Source organism: Glycine max, chromosome 2 (assembly GCF_000004515.6).
Source record: "Glycine max cultivar Williams 82 chromosome 2, Glycine_max_v4.0, whole genome shotgun sequence".
NCBI lineage: Eukaryota > Viridiplantae > Streptophyta > Magnoliopsida > Fabales > Fabaceae > Glycine > Glycine max.
Genome location: NC_016089.4, coordinates 17,552,854 through 17,579,027, shown reverse-complemented (window position 1 = coordinate 17,579,027; position 26,174 = coordinate 17,552,854). Strand labels below are relative to the sequence as shown.

The following is a 26,174-nucleotide window of genomic DNA, read 5'->3' as shown; positions in this document are numbered from 1 at the left end:
TATGTTTTATTCCTAGCAACGTAACGTAAAGAGTAAAATCATTTGATTCAAATTCTAATATTACTTTTGAGTCTCACTTAGAATCCAATTTCATGACACTAGTGATCAAATAGAATCAAACACTACGAGTGGAATGAAATTACGAATAATGAGTAGAAAAGATTAATACATATATAATATCAAAAGGGATACATAAGGGTACAAAGATTACATCCAATCCTTAAGAAAAACTAACCGATCATTATGCAAAGCACAAGACTAACAAAAGAAATGATGAAGAAAGTGATCCATAGTCACAACTCTGCAATGCCTCGACTCCACTTTTTCTCTTCTCCTTCTTCTTCTATGTTTTTCTCTCTGGTTTTAGGCTGTTGGATCTCTTTTCCTCTTCCCCTGCATGGCTATTTATAGAAAAAGCCATTTAGTGCTAGGGCTAAAGGTATCAGCTCGCCTAGGCGAGTGGCTTGCTTAGGGATGAAGTTTTCTCTTAGCCTAAGAGAGTTAGATGCTAGCCTGGGCAAATTTAGGGTCAGAAATCTTCATGAAAACACCATTTTGCCCTTCCTTTTAGCTTTGTTTCTGGATCTAACAAATAACCATCAAAACCTACAAAATCATGGATGAATCTTCCATATTTAAACAACAATATTAGTAAATGCACAATATATAGTTACAACTAGTTTTAAGGGTAATTTATAAGAAAACTATTACAATTAAAGGATAAATGCTAACAATTTAATCCAAAAAATAACTGAAATTTGGCACTTATGACATGTGACAATCAACGTTCAATCGGAACGTGACACGTGGCAGTCAACGTTTCTTTGTAACAGTCAACATTTAAATCTGAACTTGGGACCACATTAACAGGATTGGACATAATTGGAGACTAAATTGGTGAATAAATTTAAAGGGGAATTAAAATTGAAATTGAAAACAACTAGGAAAACCAAAAATACAATTTTGCCAATTTGATACAATAAAGGAAAAGTATTTTCATATTTCTTTTAGTTAAGACCATTATATTGTTTCTTAGATAAAAATATTGATTTTTTTATGATAGGAGTTGTCTATTCATGTTCCCAAAAATGGTTACATGAAATAAAGGTAAATATGTGCATTTGACATCAAACAATTAATACAAGTGTATATTCGTACTCACACGTTAATTCATGGTTGTCAAACTCTAGAGTCAACTCGTAGACTCTTACAAGTTTAAGAGTTTACTTCGGCCCTACGAGTCGACTCGGAAGCAAACTCGTTTTTGGGCAGACTTGGAGCAGACTCAGTGGACTCGTGAGTCTGGACCGAGTCACACGAGTTTAGTTGGAAAAAAATTCCGCAAAACGGCGTCGTTTTTATGCAATTGTGTTGTGTCTAGTTTAGGGATTTGCTTCATGCTTGCTCGTGCATTTTGTCTTTCTCCCTCAAAGCCTTAGACCATAGGAGAGTTGGAGGAGTTGCTCAGTGCTCAAAGCCTCATACAAGATTACACTAGAGTGCAATCCGTGACACACAACACAGCGGCGCACGGAATGGTGGTTACCTTATTCTATTGGAAGCCGCAAGTCCCACGAGGTCCACGATGAGCTAGAGAGAAGCCAAGACCCACGAGGTCCACGATGAGCTAGAGAGAAGCAGAAGCCACGAGTTCGGGTGGGTAAAAATTTCTGAAATTTCATGGTGTTAGGTTGTTAGCTTAGTGCTCTAAGTCTCGTTTCTGTTGTTGACTTGTTGTGAACTTGTGAACTTGTTGCGAACTAAAGGACATGTTCATCTGAACAAACATATGGTTCCAAGTGAAGTTTTTAAGTAACAAATTGCCACTAGGAATTAGGAAAAGCCAGAGAGGGAAAAAATGAAATGACCTTGTTGAATTTGATTCCTGTGGCTTTAGAATTTGATTCCTGTGACCTTGTCGAATTTGTCAAATTTTATTCATTATGCAATTATGAGTATGACACATAAAGCACTCAAGCTGGTATCATTGTATCAGTAAGAGATTTTAGATTTATATACACATAAAGCACTCAAGCTGGTATCATTGTATCACTAAGAGATTTCAGATTTATATATGTCAAGCACTTGAGACTGGTAGTGAGACAAAGATAATTGCCTCTTATTCATGTTAGTAAGAGATTTCAGATTTATATATGTATCAGTAAGAGTTGTGCTATTCATGTTAGTACTCTTAGAGAACAATATATAGTAAATTAGTAAAACTATCCTCTAATATGATAAATAGTCTTTACAAAAGAAACAGGATTTGATACGTAGTAAAAAAAAATTGTCAATGACTAAGGTCTACTAGCTGAACTGTATATGCATAGTCTCCACCCATGCTAAACAAGTTGGAATAAAAAAAGAAATATAAACAATAACGTATGTAGAAGTTCATGTGGGTTGATTGCCAAATGTGATTTGGAGCTCAGTTAGGTAATTGAGCTAAATCTGGTGGTTTAGTTCTTCATTTTTTTTTGTCTTTTCTAACCATTTTTTTTTATAAATACATGGACCTAGAACATATTCTAATTAACTGGTCTTTATTTTATTCGAAAAAATATTACTAAATTTACTTTGTGTATCATAATACTTTATTTGTTATAAAAGACATTGTTGCTTCCTATGACAACATTTATTTTTATTTAGGCAGAATTAGGTGCTAGCTTTTTAAGATATGTACAATATGGTGGGCTAGAATTGGTTGTTTCTAATCCACATCCCCTATTATAATCAACACTCTTATTAGACTGTAATCCACATCCCCGGTTGTTTGCAAACTAGTGCATTTTGAATATATTTATTTATTATCCATATATTTTTTTTACGAAGTAGACTTTTACGAGTCGACTCTACGAAGCTCTCACGAGTTTGCGTAGACTCTCGATATTTTTTTTTTTTGCAAAATAGAACCAAATAAATGTGACGTCAAAAATAAAAACAAAGAAATGCTAAATAAACATTAATTGAGATGTATAACAATGCATTAATATATTAGATAAACCAAATGATCTGTTTCGTCTCTTATCTTATTTTTTTTATCATTTATCTTTTAAAAAGTTCATATTAGTCATTTATCTTTTTAAATTGGTTCAAATTGATCATTCCATCCATTGTAAACTAACACATTAATAATTTAGAAATATTGACAACTAAAAGCCACCACAAAATATGTTTCTCAATTATACCTTTTCCCCTCTTCTTCTCAATGTGGGCTAGGGTTCAATTTGGGCGGGATTGTCTAAGAGGAAGTCAAAGGTTAAGGTTTAGAGAATGTCCAAAGGGGTCATGTGTGCAAACGACGTGCAAGGGTGTTTTCCCGACAGAGTCAATGGGGAAATTGACGTTTGTGACGAGCTACAACATCACTAGATGACATCTTCCTCGCGTCTTAATGGGAATATTCCCGACATCGTCAACGAGAGACCACAAAGTCCTTCGCAGATCTATCACGACAGAGTGAAGATCTGTGGTGTAAAGCACAAATCTGTCACGATGTCGTGATTTTGAGGTTTGTTTTCACGACTTTCACACCCCTTCGACGTTGCCAACTCCAATAGATCTACGATTGTAATTATAGTGCGTAGCCTTGAATTTTTCATGATTTATGGTTGTTGTTGATTCTCTAAATTATTTGCTTTTCATTGATTGTTTTTGTTTAAGAAAAGGGAGTAAAGGTAGAAAAAGAGGGAAAAGGTTATATTTTGTGGAAGTTTTTAGCCGCCAATACGTATATCTGGTTAACGGTGTTAGTTTTAGATTAACGGAAGAACAATTTTGAATCAAATTAAAAAGATAAAATATTAAAATAAACTCTTTTAAAATAAAGAAACAAACTCTAAAAGATAAGGGACTATATAGGTCATTTGTCCTATTTGATATATTCATGAAATTTATAATTATATTCCTAACTATTTAAGGTAATAAATCATAATAAAATAAGAGAACTAATCATGAGTGATAAATTAAGACAATTTGACGGAGAAGAAATAGGAAAACTAAAGGGTAATTTTGGATATCTAAAATCATGTTCAATTGAACTCTTTTACCCTTTTCAAGAAGGCATGAACAACCCGCACTTAGGTGCCACCTTGGCTGAGTCTTCCCCGCATTAGCAGGCCCAGTGTTAAAGCGCCATAAACTAAGTAAATTATATTAAAAAATAATTCATATCGTTATATATAATATTAAAATTTTTAATATATATTTAATATAAATATAAATTTATCTAATAAATTTTATAATAAATAATTTTGATCTAATAATGTATTTTTTCCAAAATTAATTGTTATAAAATTTATTATGTAAACTTATACGTATATTAAATATATATTAAAAAATTTAGTATTATATATTAAAACGTTAATTATTTTTTTAATATAATTAATCTATTAACTTAGTTGATTAAAGCATCTTATTAATAATGTGAAAGACGAAAGTTCAAGACGCATGGACAATGTTGGAATTATAAAAAAAACATGCAGGATGTAAAAGAAAAAACTGGTGCAAAAAACATCCCACAGATGCTACAGTTCTGCACCCACACAAGGAGATTGGGCAATCAGTTTCAAGCAAAAGGCCCAAAAGGATTTTGACCCACCAAAACAAGCTGAATATCATCAAATAAGAGTAGTTGATAGTTTATATCTTAAATACGTAAAAAGGATAATATGTCTTCAAATTGTGATTAAGGAGTTTGTAACTATACTTGTTTTTAATACCTGAATAATGATTGATTTTTTATTTATTTATTTTTTGCTTCTCTCTCTAAGGAGACCCTTCCTTCCCTACCCATAATGTTAATGCAACCTGTCTGTTGCCTTCATCGAATTCAATGCTTCTTAAGACCTCTGGCCATCGATTTCTTAGGGTTGTGTAGCATTAAGAAATGTAAGCAAATCACACATTCAACAACAACCTAGTCCCATGGATCAAGACCAACCAACTTAATCACTCACTTATTTTTATCAACATCCTCCAAAAGAGCTTCTAGAAAACAAACATTATTTTTCTTGAGAGCAAGCATGATACTAGTCTTGCAAAGTTGTCTGAAGAGGCAGAGAACTCTCAACTTCTTTGGCAGCATTGGTGTCCCTCTCTGCAACAGCCTTGGACATTCCGAACATCTGAAACCAACCAAACACCGCACTACATCGGTTAACAAAGGGATGCACACAAATTGTCCTAACAAGAAAGTTTAGGTACATCACTAAATAACCTTCTGAACTGTTTTCTTGAAGCAAGTCTTATGTTCATCCATAGAAGCATTAATAAACTCGTCAATGTGATCCTTCAAGTCCTCCAAAAAAGTGGCTTCTTCGTTCTTCTTCTTTCGACATGAAGTAACAGCTGCAGCCGATGAAGACGGCCCTTTCTGAGTGTCCATACTCTGAGACTGAGACTCCAAACAAAAGTTAGTTACCTTTATTAAACGCTGTAAAATGATCAAGGAACTTAGTTAAACATTATCGCCATCATCCCAGAACATCAAGGAACTTAGTTAACCAGACCAAATGATTAAAACACAACAATAATTTTTTTTTATTATTATTTGTTACCATGTCATAGGTAAGAAATAATTGTTTTTATTATCTAATAGACAAACTGAATTACATTCATTACAGAGACTCAAAGAGAGACACTATCTATAAATACAAACACGTTAGCACAAACCGATTTGCCTCGTAAGCATCATAATTCGTCGCGGTTGAATTAAGGGCTTTAAATACTCAAAAGAAAACTAAAGAATGTAATCGAAGATTTTAGAAAAGGCGCTTACGGAATGTAATGTTTAAACTTGTGTGACCTACCAAGCCAGACTGTATCATTTAAAAATTTTTAGAGAAAGGGATTCGAAAAAAGATGGGGAAAAAAAGTGAATGAAATACCCAACATGAAGGAAATGATAGAAGCAGAGGGAGAAAACCTTTTCGCGCAGTGCAATGTTTGGCGTGCAGCGAAGTGGGTCGCCTCTTGAGTCGGAGAGAGGATTAAATAACGATGATTGCGTGGAGAGAAAGATAAAGAAAAACAAAACCCGAGAACACGAAACAGGGCGTCAAAACCAGGGGGATCGTTGGGTCTGGAAGGTTCTAAATTATAATCAGGGTGCGGCCTGTGTTATTGGCACCTCATACATCTCCGGAAAAAAAAATAAAAAAAATAAATAATCACTAAAAATATAAAATTTAGTCTACGAAAATATAAAAAGTACAATAAATATATCTCATTATTAATTTTTGTCCGTCATTATTAATAGAATAACCTATGTGTCATCAAAATGATTGTCAATGTGGTCATATCGAATTTATATGGATTGTAATAAAAAAAAATTTAACAAACATGTAAATTAAATTGAATCAAAAAGAAAGAAGAATACTAGTTTTATAAACTTGTAAATAACTTTTTCATATTCTTATGCTTGATGAAAGGTTTAAGTAAAAAAAATATTTATTATAAAGCATTATAATTAAATTAGATCCCTAAATAATTTTTTAGAAAAAATTATAATTGCAATAACATTTTTAATTTGTAAAAAACACTCACCTCCTTGAAATGATTTTTTTTAGGTTATGATTTTTTAAATGATTAGTTAAAAAAAATAATTGTGTATGATATAAAAAAATTAATTTAAAAATCAACGAACTTTTATTATAATTTGTAATTTGATGTCATTGCATATACTAATAGACATTCATATTTTATTATGAAAAATTTATAAAAAAAACAATTAAATAAATAGTGTTTGATTAAACAAAAACAATGATTTTCTTATAGTTTTACAGTAAAATTTCTTTTTTTTTGTGTTGATAGCATTTATTCAAGAGTTAACAATTAAATGATTGATTTTTTTTTATAGTTGAAGAAAAGTAAGAAGAATTTGTCAAAGCAATAAAAATTCTCTTCCATTGATAATATTTTGCCGCAATCAATATAAATTTTTCAAAATTATAATAATTAGTCACAATCTACTATTAATATTTGGATATATTTGTCACACTTTTTACACTTTCAGGAACTAATTTTTTTCCTTTATGTAAAAACAGTAAAACAACACAACAAAACAAATACAACAAAATAGAAAACATAAAGCAAAATAGAAAAACAGAAAACAAATTTTTCTAAACCCTCCCCCCATACTTGAAATGCACATTGTCCTCAATGTGAGCATGTAATGAAATGCAAACAAAGGAACAACATATAAAAGAAAAGGGAAAGGAAATTCCTCAAGTGCCATTCAAGGGACATCATAACATAAAATTGGTGGCAAGACCAAAGAGAGGTTCCCCACAAATTCCTCCTCTACTTAGGGGCTCTCATGAAAAAGCTTGAAGATTTTATTGAGTTGGTGACTGTTCACTTTGAATATTTTTCCAATAACTTCATTTTTAATCTCAACTACACCATGGTAAAAAATATTAGTAATAACAAAAGCATCCCATCTAGATCGAAGTTTATCGAAAATAAGCTTGAGGTGAGAGTTAAACAAGAGCATTTGTTGGACAATATAAGGTTTAGGGTCATGAAACATCTTCACTTGTTTATTTCCCTTAAGCTTCCTCTTATGAGTGCACAAATCCTTCAAGAACTTTGCATACTTAAGGTACTTAGGTAGCGAATTCAGCACCAAGGAAGGTGGTTGAACGGTGGAAGGAAGGGGAAGGTTGACGACAAATGAAAGAGAACTAGGAGGCTCCAAAATGGAGTTCAATTCTTAACTAACTATCTAACACTAATATATAGAGTGTTAGTAACTAACTAACTAACTACCTAACTAAACTAATTACATAAAACAAAAGCCTAGACTCGTAGCCCAATTCTTCAAGTGCAAAGGCTCTGTCTTCTAAGCTCAATTTGATCCTCGAAATGGCAGAATTGGAAAAAGATTATTTGTAACAAAATTTAATATCATTTTTCTTATCTTTCTAGGGACTATTTACACATTCCATTTGGAGTTCTATAGTGTCATCTAAGCCCTGCACAAGACAGATAGGTCAAGTAAGCACAAAATCTAAAATTAAGCTACAATTATCAATTAAACTCAATCATTTGCCTTAGACCAAAACTCAGTTAAGGTGAGAAAATAAGAATCAAAGAGATGTCAATTGAGCTACGAAGAATAGAAAATATTAAACTATAAATGCTCTATCAGTATGAAAAACTAAGTTCATTTCTTTAAAAAATGGCTTTGAATAGGGAAAGGTTGACACAACTCTCTTTCGCAAAAACTATGATTCTCAATTTTTATTAGTACAAGTGTATGTGGACGATATCATTTTCTGTGCTACAAATGAAATGCTCTGTGAAGATTTTTCTAAGTTAATGCAGACTGAGTTCGAAATGAGCATGATAGAAGAACTGGAATTCTTTCTTGTATTGCAAATAAAGCAAACACCCCAAGGCATTTTCATTCAACAAACTAAGTATGTGAAAGAATTGTTAAAGAAATTCAACATGAGTGATGCAAAAGAGATGAAGACTTCTATGCATCCCACTACATATCTTGGATTGCACAAGGAATCAATGAAGGTGGTCGGGACTCAGTATAGAGCAATGATTGATTCACTAATCTATCTCACTATGTTCAAACCTAATATTATGTTTAGTATTTTCTTATGTACAAGATTTCAAAAAGAACCAAGGGAAGTTCATCTAATTGCGGTTAAATGTATACTCAGATATCTTATTGGAACTCCTAACCTTGGTCTTATGTTCAAAAGAAGATAAGGTTTCAAACTCACAAGTTATTGCTATGCGAACTATATTGGTGATAAAGTCGAAAGAAAAAATACAAATGGAAACTCCACTTTCTAGGTGGCAACTTAGTAACTTAGATATGCAAGAAGCAAGGCTCAACTACATTGTCCATTGCTAAAGAAGAATACATGTCAGTAGCAAGTTATTGCGCTCAACTTCTCTGGATAAAGAACTAGCTTGAAGACTACAGTGTCTATGAGAGTAAAATTCCTACCTTTTGTGATAATAGAGTTGTTATAAGTCTTTCAAAAAAATTCAACATTGCATTCTAGAGAAAAGCATATAGAAATTAAACATCATTTTATAAGAGATCATGTTCAATATAGGACAGTGGATTTACAGTTTGTACCTATTGATGATTAGCTTGCATATATTTTTACAGAACCATTAGCTGAAGAAATGTTGATTCTGTTAAGAAGTCAACTTGGAATGATCTCTGTTAATGATTGACTTAATCTCTATATATTATCCAATGTTGCATCCAAGGATATATCGTCCACTAGACCTTAACACACATTCACAATGTTCAATATATGGACGACATAATCATGTATTTTATTCTTATATATGAAACGCAATGTTTTCATAGCGAAACATTGTAACACTTCATGCTAAGCCGGTTTTGGGACGTCGGCCTAATAATTGTTTTTGAAAAAGCCTAAAAGCCCACTATAAAACATTATTACGTCGAAACTCTTGGCATTACACTCTCTATGTAAACACTTCAACTTCTTCTCTGAGATTCAAACCCTAGCTCTCATCTCTCTACAGTGGCCTCTACCAACACCTTTGTTACTGAGACAACCCCAACCATGGAAATCACCACTATTTGCATAGACAATGAGCCATCCATCCATGTAGAACACTTTTTTGACATTCAAGAACTTAAAAAAGTAAGTATAAAGCTCAATGAAACCCTACTATTTTGTGGTGTCATACACTTCTTCAACGAACCACAAACCATATACCCTAAACTAATAAGAACCTTCTAGAGACATGCTAAGTTTGTAAACAAGAAGACTGTCACCTCCAAGGTTTTAGGAGTGAAGGTGGTACTATCCTACGACACTATTACTAAGGCAACATGATGTTTGCGTGAGGGTGGTACTTACTAGGAGGGTTGGGAGAAGAACTATGACTCATATGTCACTAGAGCACTTTACAAAGATAATGGTGACAAGGCTAGTGACCAGAAAATTGTATACAATCTGATGTGTGAAAAGGCGAAGATATGGGCCAACATTCTAAACAAGAGTGTTCTCCATAAATAGGTTCCAAAACAACTCTTTCTGATCTCCATAAGTTCATGTTGTTTCACTTGATGGAATACCTCCAGTTTGACCTTCCACACACCATATATATCAACATGTTGAGGAACCGCAAGGGCTTAGGTGGTCTGGACGACATCTATTATGCATTCTTATCAACAAGCTCTTGTGGGATCAAGAAGTATACCATGTGTTCAACAAGATGGATGAGGAATCTAAGCATGCCCTGATAGTCAAGGGTTCAGTGGTTGCTAAATAAAAAAAGTTTAGGAAGACTAACCTGAAAGCTATGAAGGTGGCTTTAGAACAAAGCTTAAAGAAGGCTTCTAAAGTGGACATGGACGCAATCAACAAAAGGAAATAGAAAAGGCTGGACAAGGCCATCACTGATGAAGACCAAGGTATGAACAACTTTGCTCAAGAAAAATTTAGAAGATCATGGTTGAGCAACAAAAGAGGAAGAAGACCAAAAAATAATCACAAAAAGATGATGAAGAAGAGCTTCTAGCCAAGGAGCACTAGACTAAAAGAAAACATGAATTTGTTGTGTCCACTCCTATGCGTCCACCGACAATGACCTCAATCACACAAAGGTTGAAAGACCTAAGTGAGACTAATGAAAATGATGAAGGTTTGGTGTGAGTGGCCTTGCAAAAGACAAAAGTTGCTGCTCTAGATGCCCCTGCTCCAAAGAAAACAAAGAAAAAAGCCCAACCAGTCTCTGAACCCTGGGTGTCCGTCATCCCTTCTTCCATTCGATGACACATAAAGACGAGGGTGACCAAGGCCAACCCAGAGATTGGTGACAAAGAATGGGCGGTTTCCTTCACTGGAAATAAGGAAGATCCAACCTCTTGCTCATCAGATAGTGAGTCCACTACTCCTATCTTGCCCCTTCGCAAGTATGCATCATCCACTCAACCGAGTCCAAATCCATCTCCTCTGCATTTGGATAGATTCAAAAGAGCTGCTCCAAGGGAACTATTAGCAGATGCTCAGAGGTTTCTTCTGGCCTTCATTAACTATAATCCTACACCTGCAGTCCCTTTTCCTAAAGTGTTATTTTCTGAACAGGTGGCTAGGGAAATAATAGTTGTCCAGCACCCATCTGAATGCTATATGACTATGCCTCCCCATTGGCTCGCACCTGGAATTCAGCAACGAGTTTGACCCTCTACTGAAATGACACTCACTCAAGCTTGGCACAGTATGCAGAAGCTAAAAGACAAGAAGAACTCTCAAGGCCACATATCTCATGGACTATTCGCAAAACAAAGAAGGGACCCTTCGCAAGAAATGGAACCTCCGAAGATATAATTTTAGAAGAAGGTGCACTTGTGGACACCAATTTCCAGACTCCTACCAATGCATCCTACTAATATAAATCTCTCGCAAGAAGATCGCTTATCCCTTGGCAAGCTACAAGAATAGATGTACTTGTGAGATCAAACCACAGTGTACCCTCCTGGTTTGCACATCTCAAGAGCAACTAGCATCAAGATGGTTGCTGATAGAGTTTGTTCGCGTCTACTAATTATTTTATAAATTGTTTAGTATTGATTTTATTAGTTTGTGATTAATTTTTTTATTATTGATTTATGTATCATTAATTTGTTTATTATTGATTTTATGAATGATTTATTTATTATTCAATTTATCTAAGAAATGTTTATATTAGTTAGTAGTAGGATTAGATTACATTTTAGATTAGATTAGATTTTTAAAACAAACATTAGATTTGAGAAAGAAAAATTAGGTTAGAAACTAAAATATTATTTTAACATATTTAAAAATGTTAGTTAATTTATAAGATAATAACATATTTACAGATTGAATACTTAAAAATGTTAATTAGTGAAAATGTTAGATATTTAAAAATGTTAGTCAGTGAAAATAAAGATTGAAAACTTATTTTAAAAAAATTTAGATATGGTTAGCTTTAGAAAATAAAATTTTAGAGAATGATTTTTTTCAAATATATTTCAAAATGTCACGCTCTCGTCCATCGTCATCACGGTTAACCAGCCTCAATGAGGAACTGGAGAAGCTTCTTGCGACTGTGCCCAGTAAGAATGTCAACTTTTTGTTAATAGATTAATAATTTTGTTAATTGCTTGAATGCCAATTTTGTTATATCATGCTTGAATGTTAATTATGTCAGAATTAACAATTGAAGAGCACGGAGAATGGAATGAAATGGCGAAGATGATGTAGAATATCGTGGTTCCATCAGATACTATTTTAAACACCCTTCACGCCAATGACCAAGTCATGTTCATTTTGATTTAATTAACATATGGTTATTCTGTTATTTTGTGTAACTAACCAACCTTATTTTGTGATATCAAATGTAGATTTACGGTAAAGTTAGTAAGTTATTTGTTGTCAGGTGGAAGGACGTACTTGACAGCATATGGCATTTGATTGACAAAGATGGAAATTATCATAACATTGTCTACAACAAAGATTTGGACCAACCAGTCATTGTAGCAGGGTGGACAACACTAAGAGATTTTTATCAACTGACCGAATATCATCTAGTGTCCTTAACTCATTATGGTAAGAGTGCATTTTTTCTTACCATATTCAAGACCAGTTGTCTGCCCAAATCATTCCCAAGATGACACTCTTTATATCATCAAGTGCCAAATTTTGTCACTTTCAAGGTTTATCTCACTCAGCAAAAAGTTAGCTACAACAATCTAGTAAGCAACTTTCTAATTTAGTTGTCAGCATTTCTTTATCTTTCAAGTTTTAAATTTCGTAACATAAATTGTTGACATAACACTATTCTTAATATCAGGACGTTCCAAGCAGCATGTATTATTTTCTTAAATACAAAGGTTGGACTCATTTGCATTTGGAGGACATTGCAGAATATCGGCTTGTGTTCAATCATTGGAGGAAGACACTTAAAATTGGAGCTGGATGGAAACATTTCTGCGAAATCTTGTCCTTGACCGCTGACATGGAAATAGTTTTTGAATTCATTGATCCTACCATTAACCGTGCGCTTTTTTGACCATGTTTATAAACATTTTATGATTTGGAACATTGAACAGTTTAATCATTATGAACATTATTTATGACTTATGAACAATTTATTTATATAATACTTGTTTTATAATAATTGTTTTATCATGTGTTGATCCTAAATTTGTTGCAATCATGTTCTTATATATAATAGTTGTTTTGTCATGTCTAATATTATCCCATTGTTTTTGAATTAATTTGATCATGTTTTTGAAATAAATTATTTTTAATTAATCACTAAATTAAAATTTAAGTAATCTAATTTTAAAAACTTTATATATTTTTTGAATTAAATTTTTTATCATTGCTAAATTTAAGCAATTACTAAATTAAAATTAATAACTAAATTTAAGCAATAACTGAATTAAAATTAATCACTAAAATATTTTTTGAATTGATTTGTTTTATCATTGCTAAATTTTTGTTATTTATAACATTTTTTATTACAAAATAAATATTTTCAAATCTGTATCCACAAAAAAATGCCCGTATCACAAAAAAAAATTGGCGTACGTACAGATCAGCAATTCATATGGTCATATGGATTGGCAATTCGTATGGTTCATACGGATTGTTGATCCATACGTATGTCAAATTTTTTTTTTGCACTTCTCTTCTTTTTCAACGATAAAAATCGATCAAAATTCACCGTATACTCCTCACAAATGCATGTATACCATCAGAGACCAAATATGCTTCCAAACCGCCCTTAACGGAAGCAACTTACACTAAGTGACGGAAATTTTGCGGAAAAAAAAATGACACTGCAGAAATGAAAAATTGAACCTACTATTTATATTTCAGAAATTGCTGGGTGCCCCAACAAAAATGCTGGGTGGTGCCCCAAGCAATGCCCAACATTGTAGCTCTATTTTGACCCCTAAGACCTTTGTCTAAATAAGCCCAAGCTTGGGATACAAAAATATGTTGATCTTCTTCTTAGCTTTCAAAAGACAAGAATCACCCAAATAGAAGCAACGAGTAAAGCATTATGCCTTGTACATGAAAATAGTGTCAAGATGATAAAAATTGCGAAATATTAAGAAAAGTTGACACCAGGGCCCAATGATGCCCAATCTCACAAAACTCAATTAAAAGGATAAAAAAACAATCATAAAAGTATGTCAAATGTTTTCAAAATGAAACGCTAATATATGCTTAATTATGCTTTATCACATATCTCATAGTATGAGATATGAAACACTGAGTGAGACTTAAGGAGTCATTGTGACATGGATGAAGATGAAGGTGAGAAAGGTGTGAGTCCCTTTTAGATGGCATTGTTGTAAAGCAAGGCGAGGAACAAGCCTTGATGTGATGATGAATGATATTTTGCCCTAGTAATGTGATGAGGAGAATAGTCCTCAAAGTGATTTTTTTATCACAATTGCCCAGATGAAAAGTAATAGAAGTACTAGAGGCAAAAGAGACTTTGCTAAATTCACAGAAAAGAGGAATAAACCCTTAATAAAGTAGTACCCATTGAGGAAGCAACATGCATATAAGATCGAAAGGTTGAGGTAAATGGATTGACTACAAATGGGTTAATAAGGTGCAAGGTTGGGCAAATTTATTGTAGAGGGATCCTTTTATAAACTAATTACTAAATAGGGTCTCTTTTTAAAGTATTTGCAAAGGGGGTCTGTTTTACCATGGATGCCGCCAGCAGTACTGGCGAGAAACGCGTGCCGCCATTGTCAATGGCAAGAAGCTTGGTGACGTGGAGGGTGCCGCCATTGTCAATGGCGAGACAGCTGACATGGACGTTGTCTCGCTGCTCCCAATGGCGAGAGGCCTTCCACGTATACAGGTGTCCCGCCATTGCATCTTGCGAGAGCCATTCAAGCAATGCCACCATTGCTTCCTGCGAGACAGGTCACTGGCTAGGGCACTGTTTCAGAGCTTTGCATGCAGACTAGGGCTGAACCATGCAGGCTAGGGCTGGACATAGTAGGGCTGAACCATTTGCAGGCTAGTTGGGTCACATGCATTGCAACTGTGCAAGGTTCACATGGATACAGTGTGCCTGTTAAATGGCCAGAAGACTTTGGAGAAAATTGGCTTCACGGGCATGCTTTAATGGCTTGTGTAGTTTTCGTTTAAATAGGAGGATGATATAACTTCAAATGCCACTCTGAAGCGAGAAAGAAAGTCAGGAAAAAAACAGGTTTGAAGAGAGAAAGAAAGGCAGAAATTCTTTGAAGTTTGTTTTTGTTTGAAGTTTATTCATTCCATAAAGTAAGGATTTTTTGTATTCATTTTAAGGAACGAATTTTTATTCAGTCAAATTTTTAGAAGCATTATTTCATTTGGTTTGAAGTTAAATTTTTTAATAATTTGTATCATTTACAAATTGTTTATTTCTTGTAATAAATTTTGTGGTTAGAATGAAATTTGAAGCTGAAATTTAAGTATAGTAATTTTTTGAATTAGATTTTGTATTTGAAAATTATTACCAGTAATTATTTGAATTAGGTTTTTGTGTCTGAAATTTTTTTAAGTGTAACTCTTCTATTTACAAGCCTTTGTTGAAGGTATTTCAGCCTTAAGAATATTTATACGTGAGACATGCAGATTTTGAAGTTGAGGAATTTTTTATAAATTATTTAATTAGAGTAATAATTTTTTTTAGAATAAAGTATGAATGTCTACTTTAAGTTTAATAGAGCAAGCAAATAAATTATTTTTATTTTTACGATTGACAAAAGTATTAGTTGAAGTAATAATTTTTTTTGTTAGACTAAAAATTGAAGGTAAAGTTTAAGTGTAGTAATTTTTGGAATTAGAATTTTTGTTTTTAAATTATTATGAGTAATTATTTGTAAGCATCTTTGTTCATGGTTTTTGTGGCTTAGAAATTTGATGTGTGACCCTTTGGGTTATAAGCTTTTGTTGATGCTATTTTTGACTTAAAAATATTTAGAGGTGAGTCTTCCAGTTTTGTAAATTAAGTAATTTTTTTAGAATTATTTAATTGGAGTAATAATTTTTTTGTTACAATAAAGTATCAATGTCTAGTTTAAGTTTAATAGAGCAAGCAAATAGATTTTTTTATTTTTATGATTCACAAAATATTTAATTGAAGTAATAATTGTATTTTTTAGAAAAAAATTAATACATGAAGTTTAAGCGTATAAATTTTTGTAATTAGGTTTTTTACTTTGAAGTTATTTTAATTATGTTTAATTATTTACAAGCGTTACAAATATTTACCCGATTCCCTTCTAGTTTGTTGAAGTTAGAATGAAATTTGAATCTGTAGTTTAAGTTTAAGTCAGTAGATGAAGCAAGCAAATACAGTTATTTATTTTAAAACTACTCTTGTTATGATTAATTATTTTTAATTTTGTTCATGTAGGTATATCATGAATTCAATTATTACAGTGTTGTATTTCAACGGAAGAGTATATGAAGACAATAATGGTGTCATATTTGAAGGCAGTAAAAAGGCGATTCAAATTAAACGCGGAATTAGTTTCAATGCTTTGAAAAAAAAATTGGAGATAAGGTAAAGTTAGAAAATAATGAAATCATTTCTACTATAAGTTGTAGATTTTTAGTTTCAGGAAAATATGTTGCCTTACAAATTTGTGATGACGAAGATGTTGAAACTATGATCGAAAGTTTTCAACAACAACAACAACAAATGTCAGTTCTAGAATTGTGCATAGAAAAGGATGTTGCTAGTGGTTTCATGTTTCATTCTGCAAATTTTGTTACGTCATGTGGACATAATCTATCTCATCATGAGTCGGAACTGCCAAGAAATATAAGCAATTTACATGATGATGAAGATGATGATGATGATTATATTGCGTCTAACTCATACGTTGAAGAGTCTTTGGATGAAGATGATAGCATTAAAGGAATATCTGATACAGATGATCAAGTCACCGCATTATTGAACCAGTTTCAATTGTTCACCCAATAGAAGGTAAATTTAATGAAATAAAAAATTAGTTGAATACATATATCTTTTTATGAGAACTGTATTTAATGGTAACTAAATAGCAGTAGTTTGTTGACCTGATTTTTTTTTAAATTATTAGGTGTATCAGGAATTCAAAATTCATTTTGGAATGATGCTTTGCATTATAACAATATCAATTGGAGTCATCCGGACGAGGAGGACATTTGTGGTTTGGACATGCCAACGACTTTTAATGTTGGACAAGAATTATATGTTGGCATGGATTTTGACAATAAAGATGCGGTGAAAAATGCACTGAAACAATATGTGATGAAGGTGCATCAAAGTTTTAAGGTTGTTGAAGCCAAATCGCACAAATATATCGTTTGTTGCCCCAACAATAGCGCAGAGTCTCCTTGCCCTATTTATATGAGGGCAATTTTATCTAAAAAAACTGATGCATGGAAAGTGACACAATGGGGTGGACCGCACACATGTCTAAATATGAGTATGACACAAGACCATAAGAAGCTTGATTCAGATTTAATTGTGACATGCGTAGTAGGTACATTTTTTATGTTCATATTATCCTACTTTTGTGTTATTTGTTATTTTAATTTATTATTTGAATTACAGGCATGATCAGAGAAGATCCATCAATAAAAATTTCTTTGATTCAAGAAAGGATAAATAATGAATTTTCCTATAAGGTTTCATATAGAAAAGCATGGATGGCAAAACAAAAGGCGATTGCAATTGAATATGGCGATTGGGAAGAGTCATATGCGAAACTTTCGTCATGGCTAACACACATGCAAAATCATTCTCCTGGCTCTTACTTTCAAATACTACATGACGATTTTATTGTTGGTAATAGGGTAAGTCACGAACATCGTCAATTTCATAGAGTATTTTGGACATTTGGTCAATGCAAAGAGGCTTTTAAGTACTATAAGCCAATCATACAAGTTGACGGCACACATTTATACGGGAAATACCATGGGACCCTGTTAATAGCCACATCACAAGATGGAAATGGTGGTGTTCTTCCTCTAGCATTCGCCGTGGTCGAAGGTGAGACGTTAATAGCATGGTCATGGTTTTTGGCCCACTTGCGTGAACATGTCACAGATAAGAATGTAATTTGTCTAATATCTAATCGTCACGCGAGTATAAAGTCTGTTGTCGCTAACGAAGCACTTGGTTGGCAACCTCCCCACGGTTATCATGTGTACTGCGTCCAACACATAGAGAGCAATTTCAATCGCAAATTCAACAACACGAAACAAAAAGAGATGTTCAAGAAATTGGGTAAGGTTTATTTTATACATTAAGCTAATTTGAGTTTCATATCTACCTACAACTTTTGATGGTAACAAATTTGATGCAGCGTACACTCCTTGCAAGCATGTGTTTGATCAAAACTTAGAAAAATTTCGTCAATTTAGTCCAGCCATAGCAACATGGATTGATCACATTTCAAAGGAAAAATGGAGCATGGCTTATGATACATCTGGACGAAGATATGGTCACATGACAACCAACCTATCAGAATGTGTGAATAAGGTGTTGAAAGATTGTCGCAGTATTCCAATAACATCGTTGGTCAAGTCAACATATAGTAGGTGTCGAAAGTACTTTGTTGATCGTAGTCGCCAAGCCCAAAGACAATTAAACGAAGGCCAAGTATATTGTTCTAAGCTTGTTAAAGAACTTAGGAAAAATCTAGAACAAGCTTGTTCGCACATCGTTCGCGTGTATGATATCCACTCAACAAGGTTTGAAGTGGAGGAGACCTTCAATCCTATAATGCAACATGGCGGACAAAAGTGGGCAGTTAACTTGAATGGCCATTATTGTCAATGCGAAAGGTATTCTACGCTTCACTATCCATGTTCACACATTATTGCAGCTTGTGGTTACGTGAGCATGAACTACTACCAATATATAGATGTTGTTTAGACAAATGAGCACATCTTAAAAACATACTCCGCACAGTGGTGGCCTCTTGGGAATGAAGCGGTAATTCCTCCTTCTGATGATGCATGAACACTTATCCCTGACCCAACTACAATTCGTGCAAAAGGTCGGTCAAAATCAACAAGGATAAGGAATGAGATGGATTGGCTGAAACCATCTGACCACCGACAAAAATGTAGTAGATGTGGAGCAGAAGGGCACAATAGGCGTCAATGTCCAATGTAATCTGATCGTGGGAGTAATTCATTTAATTGATTTATGTATGTTAGATGAGAGACTTGTATTGATTGAGGTTATGTTCAATGTATTTACTTTGTGGTGTTCAATGAAATCGTCAGTTACTTATTTTTGAATGTGTACTTTTGTCAGAAAATTTATACATTACTTATTTTCAAAATTGTATCTAAAGGAGAACTATCTACAATGTTGTACTTAACGGTATTCAAATTGATACTAAAGGACAACTATCTACAATGACAAACTATGGACTTAGTCATTATGGACTATCTGGAACAAGGACAAAACCCAACAGAATAAACATTACAGAATAAACCCTAAACACTACAGAATAACACCTAAGCCTTAGGGTTTAGAGTTTAGGGTTTCTGGTTTAGGGTTTAGGGTTTAGGATCTAAGCCTTAGGGTTTAGGGTCTAAGCCTTAGGGTTTATGGTATATGTTTGATGGTTTAGGTTTTAGGGTTTATGGTCTAAGCCTTAGGGTTTATGGTATATGGTTGAGGGTTTATGTTTTAGAGTTTAAGCCTTAGGTTTTAGGGTTTAGGGTCTAAGCCGTAGGGTTTAGGGTTTAGGGTCTAAGCCTTAGGGTTTGGGTTTTAGGGTTTATGGTGTAGGTTTTAGGGTTTAACCTTATGCTTTAGGGGTTACGGTTGAGGGTTTAGGGTATATGGTTGAGGGTTTAGGGTTTAGGGTTTAAGCCTTAGGTGTCTGTGATGGTTAGGGGTGTAGGGTCTAAGCCTTAGGGTTTAGGGTTTAGGGGTTAGGGTTTAATGTCTAAGCCTTAGGGTTTAGGTTTTAAGCCTTATGGTTTAGGGTTTATTGTCTAAACCTTATGGTTTAGGGTTTAGTGGTTAGGGTTTACTATCTAAGCCTTAGGGTTTAGGGTTTAAGCCTTAGGGTTTATTGTCTAAGCCTTAGGGTTTAGGGTTTAGGGTTTAGTGTCTAAGCCTTAGGGTTTAGGGTTTAGGGGTTAGGGTTTGGTGTCTTAGCCTTATGGTTTAAGGTTTAAGCCTTAGGGTTTAGTGTTTAGGGTTTAGTGTCTAAGCCTTAGGGTTTATGGTTAAGCCTTAGGGTTTAGTGTCTAAGCCTTCTGGTTTAGGGTTTAGGGTTTAGGGTCTATGCCTTAGGGTTTAGGATTTGGGTTTAGTGTCTAAGCCGTATGGTTTAGGTTTTAGGGCTTATGGTTTATGGTTTAGGGTTTAAGCCGTAGGGTTTATGGTTTAGTCTCCAAGCCTTAATGGTTTAGGATTTAGGGTTTAGGGTTTAAGCCTTAGGGTTTAGAGTTTAGGGTTTAGGGTTGAAATAAAATTACTCCAGACTCATATGCATCTAATGAAATAAAATTACATTTAGAAGTTGAAATAAATGGAGTGGATCAATCGAGGTTGAGTGACATTAGTTAATTTCTTTTGTCTACCTTAGTGCACATATGGCATTGGTGTTCATCGTTAGTTAGAAACATTAGTTATTTTCTTTTGTCTACCTTACTTTATTTTAACTTTATTTATTATTATAATTTGATGCGCGACATAAATTGTATCCATTTGTAAGCCTTAATAAACTGCATACGATAGATTAAATGTCAAAATCAAATGAGAAATATACAACAACATATTTAAATAGAGACCTGCAAATCATTGATTTTGGTGTCCGTGATGCCGTGAGGAAGTGCCACATGGTCGATCCCATCTTCGTGCTTGGCGATCAGAATTTCTTCTGTCCCGAGGTCTCCCCGCTTCTTCTTTGTCAGCCTTAGCAGAAAATTCGTTACGCAAATCAACACCTAATAAGTCACCCATATTAGGTATTGGTCCCGGTACATTCCATTGTATACCTAATGGGGCATTAGGTGTTGGAATTGGGCCATGATATTGCTATGAAGGGGTCATAGTCGACCATGAAAAATGAGGATGTGTGCCCACAACACCACCGAACGAATGCTCACTTGCAGAAGTATCAGTGTGATGACCCTGAAAAGGATACTGATACATCTGTGTCGGATACTGAGCAAATGTTTGTCGCGTCTAATACATTCCATGGCCACGCTCCACCATTTGTTGGGAATATTCTTCCGCTTCAACAGCCTCCCTTCGTCTGCCTATGCCCTGAGTTTCAACACTTGACTGAAGAATGTGAAACTCTTGTACTGGAAATTGACGCTCTAATGCAAGACCATGTGACACAGGCTCAGTGATTCTCTCTTGCTCTTCGGATAAAATTGTAATTTTCTCCACATAAGGCACGAGATCATCTACTGTCCATGTATTCCTCCCATGAGGAGACACCATGTATTGTAATGTCTCCGCAACTTCAGCTTGCAATTATTAGGGTCAGAAAATTAAGGGGCATCATTAAAAAAATTTTAAAGTTAAATATTAAAAAAAACAAAAAAATACCAATGTAGCCGTGTTTGCATTTTGTGGGTCAACAAACATCTTTGTCTTTCGCCTATACCAGACCATGTAGTCCGAGTTAAAGCTCAATAGGCCCTCTTGTCGGGGATAAGCGTCGACCCTAAAAGCATGGTGATTGTTCCACTGATCAATCATTGGGGCGAACAATTGCCCCCAATTTTCGTCATGTTTCCCTTTTAGTGTTATGCCATAAATATTCAAGGGTTGCGAATGAGACTCTGGAATTGGTTGCTGCATTCCAAATTGTCTCAATACTCTATCCGGTTGGTGTCATTCAATAACTTGGAAACAAATTAGTGGCACCACCGTGCACCACGCGACACTTTCGACTACACAAATGGGAGGCAACAATGATATAACAGTTGTTGTGTAAGGCTCACACATAAACAACATATAACAACGTAGTTGTCAGCAATTTAGTAAAATAACACATATCATTTTTTATTTTTCAAATACAATACCATGTTCTTACCTCATGACGTTTCATAATATCCAACTTGCGACGAAAAACTCTCACATCATCATTGCCGATATGTTGGTTTCCACGTCGCAACCACCTACAAAGATTAAAATTTAATATACCCTAAAACCATTTATTCTTTTGAAATGAAAGACGCTTTTAAAAATGACTAACCTGTGCCCCAGTGGTTTATTTACTACTTGGGAAGGAGTCCTCTTTGGAGCCAAGGTTGGACATCGTTCACATGCCCACATTTGTAGTAAGATGCACATACCTCCGATTGATTTAGTTTTATAATCGGTGGCACTGCACATCTGCCTGTATAGAAAAGCAAGTACGGCAGGTCCCTATGCATATGTGCTACAGTCTCCAAAGTCACGTAAAAATTGAAGGTACCTTAGCGAAACTTTGTTAATGCTTTTGTCAACGAACAAGACACCTCCAATGAATCTCAATATCCATGCACGGGCAAACCTTCGTACTTGTTCTTTGTCGTCGTGGTTATTTATTTGTGCAAAATGGTGAGCCAGCCAACTTAATTTAACCACACTACCTTTAATTTCACCTTCTTGTGGTCTGACTCCCAATAATCCCTCACATAAATCAGTCCAATTAAGATTTGTTGGATCGATTAATGGTAAACTATCCACACGTAGACCTAACAATACAGAGACGTCTTGAAGAGTAATAGTACACTCTCCGCATCTCATGTGAAACGTATGTGTTTTCGGCCTCCATCTTTCTATCAAAGAATGAGACATTTATTTTTAAGTATCCCATCTTCATAATCCAGTAAAAACCAGATTGTCGAAGGAAAGGAAATTGCTCTGGAATTTCTTCTTCCCCTTGATACGTGGGGACAACTAGTCTGATATGTAATTTACGATCTTCTTCCACATTCCAAACATGTTCTGAAACATGCTTAGGTTGCATCCATAATACATCACCATCGATCGGGCCAGACTTAATTTTAATATGTGATGGACATGACGATGAAGATGTCATTGCTACTGCAAAATAAAATATAATACAATAAATTCACAAAACAATTTATACATTATTTGTAGATAATATAAATAAAACTATGCAGATTTATAAAAACGTTATTAAATATATATATAAATAAATTTGTAATAAATAAAACTGGGCAATTTTGAATATATTCTATAGATAAATTAAAATACATGTGATGACAAATTTAAATAAATAACAAAATATATTTATTTGATAACAAAATATATTATACAAATAATAAAATTTAAATATATTCTACAAATAATTTCAAATACATACACACAAACAAATTTAAATAAATAACATAATATATTCTACAATTAACAAATAAATAATTAAATAAAATATGGACTACCAAATAAATTAAAATACAAACAAATATTGAAATACAAAAAATTATTTAAACAATGTGTAATACAAAAATAATAAAAATGTACAATGTATCATATATTTAATCACGTAAATTTTCTAAAATAAATAATATTAACCTACAAACTAAAACTAACAAATAATATATATAATATTCTAACTAAAAATAATTAACTCAAATAATATTAACTTATCAACTCATTTATTTAAAATTGTACTATCTATATATAACATACACAATTATAATACTAAAAAGATAAATTTACGTGTGTGAAGTGTCTAATATTACAATTATTTATTTACGTGTGAAGTATTTAATATTACAAAAACTAAAAATTTACGTGTGCCTAAAATTTACAAATATATACCTAAAACTAATATTAACTTGTGCCTAATATTACAAAAGCTAATATTTCATGTGCCTTGACTAAAGTATCATGCGTGTATATATATTTATTTGGCTAAAGTATCGTGCGTGTAAATATATACCTAATACTACAAAAACTGATACTACAAAAGCTAATATCACATATATAAAATCTAAGAATATATACAGAAACTAAATAATATTTTCATACTAACTAACCAAATAATATTTTCATACTAATCAATGTAAGCTTAGAATATCTATTAATACTAACTAACCTATTATTTTTATAATTTAACAACAAAATATATATCTTATATAATTTGACAATTACTTACCGGAATATATAAATTTTACGTGAGCCTAAAATTTACAAATACATATCTAAAGCTAATATTAACTTGTGTCTAATATTATAAAAACTTATATTAAGTGTACCTTAACTAAAGAATTATATATATATATATATATATACAACAACCTAATAATATTTTCATACTAACTAACCAAATAATATTTTCATAATAACTAACCTAACCTTGGAATATCTATTAATACATAAAACTTAAGAATAGAATACCTATTAATACTAATTAACCTAAGCTTAGAATATCTATTAATACTAACTAACTAACCTACTATTTTTATAATTTAACAACAGAATATATAAATCTTATTTAATTTAAAAATCACTTACCAGAAATTATGGAGGAGAAAGGGCACGCAAGAAACTTCAAGGAAGCACAACACACACACTCAAGGAAGCACAACACACTCAAAGAGAAAGGAAAAGCTCAGCAACTTGGGGGAGGAGAAGTGTAGAAAAATTTACGTTCATGAAGCATTTTTTTATAGGAGAAAATAAGGAAGCAATGGTCACAAGCCTACTCCTCCTACAGCCGCAACCTGCAACCCTAATCACTGCACTTATCAGAACTGCAACCATAGCCTGCGTAACTGCAACCATAGCCTATGTAACACTGCAAACAGTGCATGGTTGATTCCTCCATGTCAGTATCGCCAATGAGAGAGGCGAGAGCTTCCTCCACGTCAGTATCGCCATTACTACTTGCGGCAAGCTCTTCACGTGGCGTGTCTCGCCAATGGGACCAGCGACACCTGTCCACGTAAGCTCGTCTCGCCAGTGCCAATGGCGGGATCAGCCACGTTAGCGCTTGTATCGCCATTGCCACTGGTGGGTCATGCTTTATCGCCAAAGGTAATGGCGGCTTCCATGCAAAAAGGGACCCCCTGTGCAAATAGTTTGAAAACAGACTCAGTTACGTAAATAGTTTGTAAATGGAACCCTGTTACGTAAATTTTTCGCAAGGTTGTGGCATCTCAAACGGGCTTAGTTTATTTACAATATATGTTTTGTTAATACCAATACGTGCTATGTTACTTTATTACGTCGACATATTTTTGAAACATTTTACTTATTAAATACATAAAAAAAATAATTCAATAAAAATAATTTTTTGCTTATATAAATAGTGTTTAATATGAAATCACCCTATACATATACAAATAAATTGCTTACCCCATGCATGGGTAAAAATCAGTTTATTTAAAAGAATAATAGTTAAAACATACCTAATTTATGAAACAACTAAAAATATTAGGACATGTTTCTTTGTATTTTGTTTTTCAAAAAAAAAAAACTAGAGTAATTTCAAAAGCAGTTTAATGGTTATGCAATGATAGTGTAAAGTAGTTTTACACTATTGTCTAATCACAAATTATTGTTGATATGACTTTTAAAGTGATTATAAAAAAGTTAACAAACTTAACATATATGTCAGATTGTAATTAAATGACGATGTAAAATTGTCTTACATTATTAGTGCATAGTCTATTTTCTTTTTCAAAAAATTAAAATAAGTAAAAAAAAACATATTTAGTAAGCATTAATTTAAGAGAATAAAGACTATACACTAATAGTGTAAAAAAAATTTACACTATCATCTAATCATAATTTACTATGTATGATAAGTCTATTGACTTACACAATAACTATTTTAAAAGTCACATCAACAATGTCAATCTTTACTCTATTAGAACATGACCATTGAACTCTTAATTTTTTTTAAAAAAATATTGTATGAGAAAATAAATAACTTTCTTGATAAATTATTTTTAAAATGTAATTTATAACCAAAAGTTATTGACACAAGTGGTTCAACACTCGAGTCCCTTAACCAAGGTTTGAGATTCAATCCCCAACTTACCCATTAAATCACAATGGGAGGTATCATTTTTTGTAGAGGTGTTCATGAATCTATCCAATCCAATAAAAACAAAAAAAAAACTGAAAACTAAATAAACCAAAAATTGATTGCATCAAAATAAAATAAAAAACAAAAT

General features: G+C 33.2%; 1 protein-coding gene across 4 annotated transcripts; it reads right to left on the bottom strand.

Moving 5' to 3' along the window:
• Positions 1 to 4,931: 4,931 nt before the first annotated feature.
• On the bottom strand, positions 4,932 to 6,094 carry LOC100527260 (uncharacterized). Of its 4 annotated transcripts, none has more exons than XM_006575063.4 (3): positions 5,927 to 6,094; positions 5,219 to 5,395; positions 4,932 to 5,126 (listed from the first exon to the last, which is right to left on the bottom strand). In XM_006575063.4, the coding sequence occupies exons 2-3, from the start codon at positions 5,384 to 5,386 to the stop codon at positions 5,031 to 5,033; spliced, it is 264 nt and encodes an 87-aa protein (XP_006575126.1). In that variant the 5' UTR covers positions 5,387 to 5,395; positions 5,927 to 6,094; the 3' UTR covers positions 4,932 to 5,030. The 4 variants fall into 4 exon arrangements, with proteins under 4 accessions (XP_006575126.1, XP_003518972.1, XP_040863191.1 ...); XM_003518924.5 differs by having other exon boundaries at positions 5,219 to 5,434; positions 5,927 to 6,089; XM_041007257.1 differs by having other exon boundaries at positions 5,889 to 6,063.
• Between the last annotated feature and the right edge of the window lie 20,080 nt (positions 6,095 to 26,174).

Coding starts and splice junctions, on each gene's coding strand:
- LOC100527260 (XM_006575063.4), bottom strand. CDS start 5,386: ATGGACACTCAGAAAGGGCCGTCTTCATCGGCTGCAGCTGTTACTTCA. Junction 5,127..5,218: donor TCAAGAAAACAGTTCAGAAG/GTTATTTAGTGA, acceptor GGTTGGTTTCAG/ATGTTCGGAATGTCCAAGGC.